We start from the raw sequence: 9000 nt of genomic DNA on the forward strand, positions 1-9000 counted from the left end.
CTCCTCACCTTGAATCGCCACCGATGTCGCGCCTCTCTCTAAAATCCCCCTACCACCGCCACGTTCTTTTTTGCCGCCTACTCACGCCATCAATGGTCACCGACTCAGGAGGGGCAGCCTCGCCGGAGAGAGGCGTCACCTTTGTCGGAGATAGGCGGCGCAAATCTAGAAGATAGGGTTTGAAGAGTTGATGGGGGCGGTGAGCCGAGGCACGGCGGCAGAGGCGACGACCTAGCTGCTGCCGGAGAGGTGAAGGGGAAGAGGGGCGTAGGTCGGCTCTGAGCCTCGCCGGAGGAGAAACCACGCCGGGGAAGAGGGGAAGGGGAAGGGGAAGATGGGCGTAGGTTTGATGAGAGAGAAGAGAGAGAATTTTATGGTTAATTGTTTTTAATTAAGTTTAAAGTGAGGAGAGTTTTTAATTATTGAGGTGGGTCCTCAATGGCAAATGAAGTAAATACATAAAGTTATAAAGGGTATAATTGTATAAAAAGTGAAACAGGACTTTTTTTTGTGGACAAAAAAAAGAGGGGAAATGGGACTCTTTTTCGTGGACGGAGGGAGTATTGTTATTGTTGATTTTATCATTTTGTCGTTTTATAAAAATTGCAAAATTTAAAAATATACTACAATTATATAAAGTGCAAAAAAACCGTTATAAAAGGTGCAAAAACGGACAAATTCTCATATATAACGGTAATAAACCGTTATGTATAAGCATTATAGATAACGGTTTCATACCGTTATGTATAGAAAAAAAACTGTTAACTATGATAGGAAAAAAACAAAAAAAATACAAAACATAACGGAAAAATCCTCATACATAACGGTATAAACCGTTATGTATAATCATTATAGATAACGGTTTCATACCGTTATGTATAGAAAAAAACTGTTAACTATGATAGGAAAAAAAACAAAAAAAATACAAAACATAACGGAAAAATCCTCATACATAACGGTATAAACCGTTATGTATAATCATTATAGATAACGGTTTCATACCGTTATGTATGAGCGTCTCGTACCGTTATCTATTCTCACATACATAACGGTTTTTAAACCGTTGTCTATGATACGTATCATAGATAACACCACTATACACAACGGTTTTTTTGCTCATAGATAACGGATAAAATCCGTTATCTATGAGCGTTTTTCTAGTAGTGTCTGTGATGCCGCGGATGTTCCAAACCAGTATATTCATAAAACCACTTAGTTTTTTGTGGCTAGGGATTCCTCCCTCTCCACTTCTTCTGCCCAAGTTTTCGCTGCAACCTTTGTCATCGTTCTGGCACTCGGCGATCCATCATTAGTAATCACAAAATCACGGGGTGTTCCTCCAGCCTCCCAAGCTTTGTAAAGTTGATCTTTGATAAGTTCCATCGATTCAGTATTTGGTTCAGCTCTCATGTCAGGTGGTCGTCTGAGAAGATCTTTAATGTTGTCCGTGGTCAGGACCAGTTTACGATCAACTCTAGTTTGTCCCGGTTGTCTACCTTTCTTCTTCGCAGTTTGCAAAGGCTCCTTATCCTTGCTGAGCCCCTCTGTGCTCTTATTCTGCACCAAGTTAACCACTCGTTGCACTTTAATTTCCTTTTCCAACAGATTCTGCACACTGGTCTCACTCAAAATCAAATCAGTTTCAGCTTTCTCAGTAGCAGCAGCAGTTTCAACCCTTTGCGTTTCAACCGGAGACTCCATCTCCCTTTTCGTTTCCTCGGCAGCATCAGTCAGATTATTCTGCTGTTCGGCCATCAAGCAAGAAACATTAGGATCCTGCTCCATCTCTGTATGCTCAACATCTTCTTCCTCTGAAACCGACTCAGCTGGAATGCTTTCATGCCCCATCTCCTGTAAATCTTTCTCACTAACAGGTTTAGTGATAGCTTCCAAGAGATCCGGTCCGGAAAGGTTCTGAGCATCCAACACACTAAACCTGTTATCCGAAGCCATCGCTTTTTCCTTAGCGGGTTTGGGTTGCCAGGTCGACCTCGGTCTCCCAAACTGGAAATCCTCATCACCCTTAGTATTTCTTTTTTCTGTGGCAGCATCAACCACGTTCCCATCCTTGGAATTATCCGGCTGCTCAATCACTTTCCCAATGCTACGTTTGTTACATTTATCCAAAGTATGGCCCGTGATTTTACATTTGGTGCAAAAATGTGGCAATTGTTCATATCCAAGTTCAACATAAAAGTATTGATCCGGACAATCAACATGAACCGAATCTGGTAGAGGAAGTGCCAGATCCACCTCCACTAAAACCCTAGCGAAGTGTCCTACATCCCCATCAGCTGTAACTCCATCCACTTTGATAGGCACTCCCACCGAGTTGCCAATACTCGATATGATCTCTTTAGTCCAATATTCAACCGGCAAATAGTAGATACGCATCCAAACTTGACAAATAGAAGAAATTTCTTTATACGGGTCGAAGTTTCTAACCCAATCTCGTAGCCTAAGCGTGCCCGAGGCAAGACTCCAAGAGCTCTTACATTTTGCATTAAATTTGTCTTCAGCTGTTGTGAATTTCAGAGTGTAGAAACCTTTACTCATTGGTATAAGTTTCCAATCCGACTTTGGCTGCCATAACACTTGTAGTTCTTTCTTCAAATCCGAAACCAACCTAGGCTTTTCTCCTTTGCGGAGGAGCACTCTCCCAATCAGCGCATGTTGAAATTGTTTGATGCGATCTTGATACATTGACTCCGGAATCTTGATGGAAATCACCCCGTTGTTAACCACCGGCTGAATAATGACACAACGATGAACAAGAACATCAGGTTTTCTTAGAGACGCAGGTTTAATGATGTTAGCATAAGAGATCTTCTGAGGAACTTCTTGGTCTTTCATAATTTGATGTTCACCATCTCCTTCAGATCTACAATTCATAACTTGGGAGAGAAGACATCCGCTTTTTTAGAAAAAAAAAATCCGATGTTGCTTTCTTTTACATCAATGTGCATAAACCATTATTTTATGCATTATCATTTTAAATTATCATAACTTATTTACTTTAAATTTATTTTTTACATATTATATATCAAATTAAAAGTCATTTTATAAGCTTTCATTCAAGATGTACAATACATATTTTATTTAACACATAATTATTTGAAAATGGAATAAATGTGTTTTATCTATAAAATAAGAAAAGAAAAAAAAAACATAAAAGATTAAATTGAATTTGACGGATTGTACTTTTTAGTTGTTGGCGGTTCTTTTATTATTGATAAATTAGTGGGATGCGGTTCTTTTATTATTGTTTAGTGGTTTGAATATATTAAATTTATTTTTATCTTTTAACTACTTTTTTTTTCAATTCCAATTATATCCTTGCAATTAATGTAAATTACATTTACTTTGCTTTTTATATATATAAAGATAAAGACTAGTGTACCTCCCGCGCTATGCGCGGTGAATGTGATTTTAGACTCGCGTAATATAGAGTTGAATTTTAAGCTCAACATCAAAATTATGAAAATAAATAAAGAAAGAAAATCGAGCTAAGAACTAAGAAATTGAGTGTGTTTACATTTGATCTTAGGGCCCTATTGTTGAGATACAATACCAAGGTCCACTTATCCTGGTTTCGAAGTTCAAATAATAATATTTGAAAAGTGCAAATCGTTAGTTTACCACGTGTTACAAATCTGTGTCTCTGTAGTCAAAATAGAAATCTTTTATTTTCCACTTTTATTCTGATTCCCCTTTAGCCTCAGATCTGCGGCTTTGTCTTTATGTTTCGTGTTTTCGCTGAAGTCATATATGAATATATTTAAGCGCTCAATTTAATCCTCTTCACATAAATTGTGCATATATATATATATATAATTTATAATATTAATATAAAATAATAAAATTAAAATTTGATATCAAATTTACTATTTGCAAAGTGATCTAATATTTTAATATAACCTAAGCAATTCAAAAAAAATGTTTCTATATAGAATTGAAATAATAAAAAAAAATCAATCTATGAAATTCATACCCTGGACCAAAAAATCATTCAATAAAACTATAATTTCACCAAATATCTTCACAATAAAAAATAAATCATATTTAGAAAGAAACAATAATTTTAAACAAATTCAAACATGTAGTATGATTTTCTTTATCTATTATAACTTTTGATTCAATAAAAATTGCATTAATTAATATTGAATCTAATTATAATTTATTTGACGATGAAATAAATATTAAAAATTAAAAATCAAAATTACGAAAATAATAATATCTGATAGTATATTGAGTTAGTGTTTGACGATGAAGCACAGTCTGTAGGTAAAACACTTCTCCTCCAACCAATAGGTCAGGGGTTCGAGTCACCTAGGGGTTAGAGTGTTTGGTAAAATTTGGTTGTAACAATTTAAAAATATATATATATTGAGTTAGTGTTTCGTAAAATTTATTATAATACATAATATGCATCATTTTATGATAATTATATAGTATCCTATTAATAAGTTTTTAATATATGACAAAAATATAAGTTTTTAATATAAAGTAAATAGAAATACTTACTTTGAGAAATTAAAATATTTATAATTTGAAAAATGAGGAAAAAAAGTTTGAAATACAATTAATAGTTTCAAGCAATATATCATTGCGCAAAAATATAAATTATTTGATATGTTAACAACTTTAAATTATCATAACTTGGTTATTTCAAATTCAAGTTTTACATATTATATATTTCATCTAAAACACGATTGCATAAAATGGAAAAAAATGTCCTATATCTACAAAATAAAAAAGGAAGAAATATAAAATTTAGGGTAAATATCATGAAAACCCCTGAAGTATATCCGTTTTATCAAAAATACCCTGAAACTTTCAAAATGTTCTCTAAACCCTCAAACTATCAGGTATTTATCAAATATATCACGCATCTATTTTCCGGTCACTAGAAACGTGGTGTGGCTCGCCGGATGCCACAATGTAATTTATATTCTAATTTTTAAATGCAATGGCAAAAACGATGTTGTTTCGTATCATTTATAAAAAAATCCACTTTGAAATTTGAAATTCACTTTTATCGTGTTTGACATCTACGCTATTAACCAAGAATTAGGAATAAACACGATAGAAGAGTAACTTTTATCGATTCAAGGTTTTGTTCATTGAGCTCACTCGGATTTTTCGCTTGAGTGTTGTGATACAATTTATGAACACATGCACAAAGCGATTCCCCCTTTTGATTTTTTCCTCGAACGCTATCTTCACTAGCATAGATCCAAGATAACATGGCTACATCTTCTTTCACACACCAAGCTACATTTTTTGCCCTTTTTTTATTTTTGTTTGGGCGTTGAATACCCATAAACAAATTACGGGATACATTTTCTGATATGAAAATTCTTTGAGATGTAGGAATTTGACATAGATTTTGAGAAAATTGAGATTGATAAAATTGAGAATTTGGTTGATTTTTGAAATTTGGAAAAAAATGAGGAGTCGGATAAGATGAAAATTTTGAAGAATCTTGAGGGTTAGGATAATCTTGGAAAATTTTGATCATTTTGAGAATTTGGATAAAAATAATTGGGATGATTTGGATCCATAACTTAAAATGGAAACAAATCTGTGAGGAAAAATTCAACGAAATGTGAAATGAAGAAAGAGAGAGATTTGGTTTGTGTGTGAAAATATACTGAAATTGGGTTCTATTTATAGAGCTAAAAATAATAAAAATTTTAATATATCTTTTATAAAGAAAAATCATTATAAAATTTTATCTATCATAATATTTAATACACCAATCATAATTTGACCTGTGGCAACATTATCTAAAAAGAAGGAAGGGGTGACTTGGGGCGGCTGACCTCTCGGGTCATACATTTTGCATGACTTTGCATTTAATTTTTTTGCCAACTCATTTGCCTTATTCGGGTGACCCTCAGCGAGTGTCACTATTGTGGGTGGTCTTAGAGCATCTTCAGTGGGAGGCACTAAGAGGAGGCGCAATAAGGTGGTCCCCACTTAGAGCCTCCTATCTCCAGTGCTTTGACTCCATTAGAGGCGCTATAATCTTTATTTTTATTTAATTTTATTTTTACTCTTCTATTTTAAATTTAATATTTCATTAAAATTAAAATAAAATATTACATTAATAAAAATAGAATATAAGAAATAAAAATATTATAATAATTAAAATTAGGTAAAACTGTCACGACCGAACTTAATTAAGGATAATTAAGCCGGGAAACCATGACCAAGGGTTGGAGATAAGAAGCGGGATAGAAAGGGGATGAACGATTGAGAAATAAACGAAGAAGAACATACTTAAACATTAACAACGAAGGGAACATTACAACAAAGTTGGAGTCTTAATGATTTAGTCAAACTAGTAAGTTCGGATAGCTCCGACTTAGCTAAAATAACATGACATTCTATTGAGTACGCAGCTGAAGAAGGTTCTGATTACATGTATGAAGACATGTACTCAAGAGTTCTTTGATATATATATATATAACTTCAGACAAAAGGGAATTTCTGCTCGTCACTTCATCACCACCGTCTACTGTTCAACCTGCACATTTAGAAATACATGCAGGGCTGAGTACAAAAGTACTCAGTGGGCACATATGCCTACTATGAAATATAACATGCTTCGTAAAGTTGTAAATTTTCATGCCATCATAAACAGTACAACAAGGGAGTTTTTCGCTAAAGGCCAAGCTTACTAAATTCATTTGTGATTCTTAAAGTTCGTCTGATCAGACTAAGTTCTCTTGTATTTTATCATATCTGAAGCTTGTGTACCGGAGAGGTGGCCACCTCTCACGGACACCTGACCGGCCAACCCGTTAGATGACTCACGGCCCTGGGTGTACACTAGCCCTGGCAGGATAGCTATCAACTGCTCAGGACCCGAATTCGATTACTTAAACTGGCATTGCCTCATCAGATAGATATCATACTAAATGAAACATTTTATAGCAAGACAATAGCTGAGATAACTGAGATAACTTTCCGTTCATAAATTTTGTAATGAAATAACTTGCTTGAAAGTAACATTAAACTGATTTGATATATCTGAAAATAAACCCACCTGATGTGAGATCTTGGGGATTCAGTGATTCCTTGATTGACGATTAATTTCGACCTTGACCTTGATTTCGAGAAAATACATAAGATATTTACTCGGGAAAAATTCTCAGAATGAGAATGCATAATTTAACTATGTATGAATCTTGCATGCATGAACTAAAATTCTGAAATAATAATCAGGGAAATTCTATTGTTAATCCTGGCTATCGGATTTAAACAAAAGCTAAGTCTCGTCTCATTAGGCCGGATAATTTACTAAGATTAATCCGTTCTCTTCAGGGTATCCTAATCCGTCGATTAAATAAACCCCACTCCTCGTAGTCGATAGAAAATAAATAATTAATTACTTCGACTTACTCGCTTTAACCTTGTAAAACTCAATCGAGCTTTAATAAATGGGAGAAAGTACTGTTGCAAGTTTAAATAATTAAAAGGCTCGACATAAGGCAACCTAATAATTAATTAAGTAGAAGTGGGCTTGAATAATTATTATAAGAGGCCCAATTGAAGTAATTCATTGGCTCAAGTAATTAAATAAATCTTTGGCCCAATGAATAAATAATTGATTAGTTGGGCTCAAATAAATAAATCAATCAAGGTCCAGCTAAGATAATTCAACAGTTCAATTAAAATAAAATACAGTTGGGCTTTAATCTAAATATACTGGCCCAAAGAAATAAATAATGAACAGTTGGGCTAAGTTTAAATCAAGTATGCAAGGCCCAACTGCAATTAAATAAATAAGGCCCAACTGAAATAATCGTCCAACCCATTCTACTCTATTAAAATCGGCCCAAATGAAACAATAACCGGCCCAACAATATACATATGGAATTTGGAAATAGAAGTCTATTAATAATAATATCTCAGCCCAATTCTTATAGAATAATTAAAGCCCAACCTTTTAAAATAATTCAGCCCAAAAACAATTATATAGGAGCCCAAAATCAATTAAAAGAAAGCCCATACAAAACAAAACAAAACAAAACAAAATCAAAGCCCATCTCTATCTCTCTCACTATCGGTCTCTCTCTCCTCACAATTTCAGATCACTCTCTCTTCAAAGAAACGCACACACACAGACGCATATCATTCTCTCACGCCATCTGCCGCCGCCGCCTGAGACCGGCGAAGGATCCAGCGCAACCACCGACGACAGATGTTGCTGTTGCCGCTGCTGTCTGAGATCGGCGGTCAAAACGCCTGCTGGAGGAACGCCGTCGTCGTTAGCTTGTCCGAAGTCGCCGCCAACTGCAGCTGCTGTTTCGCCGGAGTCGTGGCCTGGAGCTGCTGCAGCTCGTCCGGTGGTTAGTGGCTCGCTGGAGGAGCGCCGCCGCCGGCCCTTCTTCAATATCGATCGGCTCCTCCTTCTTTCTTCCTCACGCAGATCTCAGTCGAGTCCCACTCTGGGAATCATCGCCGCTGCTGTCACGCCCGTCTGGAATCCAGCGACTCAGTCGGCGTCTGGGATCGGCGCCGTCCAACTCCCATCTTCATATCCCTCTCCGACGTTGAGCCTTAGGTTTCAAAAAGGGGCAGAACGCCGTTGCCGAGCGTCCGCTGCTGGTGCGCTCGAGCCCCTGCTCGACCATGGTTCCGGTCGGCCTCATCGATTCTCCAGCTCCGACGCCTCCGTTGTCGCGTTGTCTTCCTGATTCAGAGCAGGGCAGCAGCCCACTCCTCTCTAAGCTAAGTCAAAACTCGCTTCCTTTTTTATCGATTCTAAAACGTGAACTGGATAAGGTGCAATCTATGTTTCGGTTATGCAAGTAGTAGGTATTTGTTAGGAATTGTTGTGGTTTTGCTACTGTTTGGGAAAGTTTTATAAGCAAGCTGTTGAGAAATCCTCAGTGCATCTATCATGATACGAAGTCTCTAAATGTCTCATGCCTTTTATTAAACACATATGTATAACTCTATACTTGATGCATAAAGAAACTGAGATAA

General features: G+C 36.0%; 1 protein-coding gene across 1 annotated transcript; it reads right to left on the reverse strand.

The window, feature by feature from the left end:
• Window positions 1-1212: 1212 nt before the first annotated feature.
• On the reverse strand, window positions 1213-2892 carry LOC130990900 (uncharacterized). Its single transcript, XM_057915128.1, has one exon. The coding sequence runs from the start codon at window positions 2890-2892 to the stop codon at window positions 1213-1215; it is 1680 nt and encodes a 559-aa protein (XP_057771111.1).
• Window positions 2893-9000: the final 6108 nt, after the last annotated feature.

This window comes from Salvia miltiorrhiza, chromosome 6, assembly GCF_028751815.1.
Source record: "Salvia miltiorrhiza cultivar Shanhuang (shh) chromosome 6, IMPLAD_Smil_shh, whole genome shotgun sequence".
Lineage (NCBI taxonomy): Eukaryota > Viridiplantae > Streptophyta > Magnoliopsida > Lamiales > Lamiaceae > Salvia > Salvia miltiorrhiza.

Coding starts and splice junctions, on each gene's coding strand:
- LOC130990900 (XM_057915128.1), bottom strand. CDS start 2,892: ATGAATTGTAGATCTGAAGGAGATGGTGAACATCAAATTATGAAAGAC.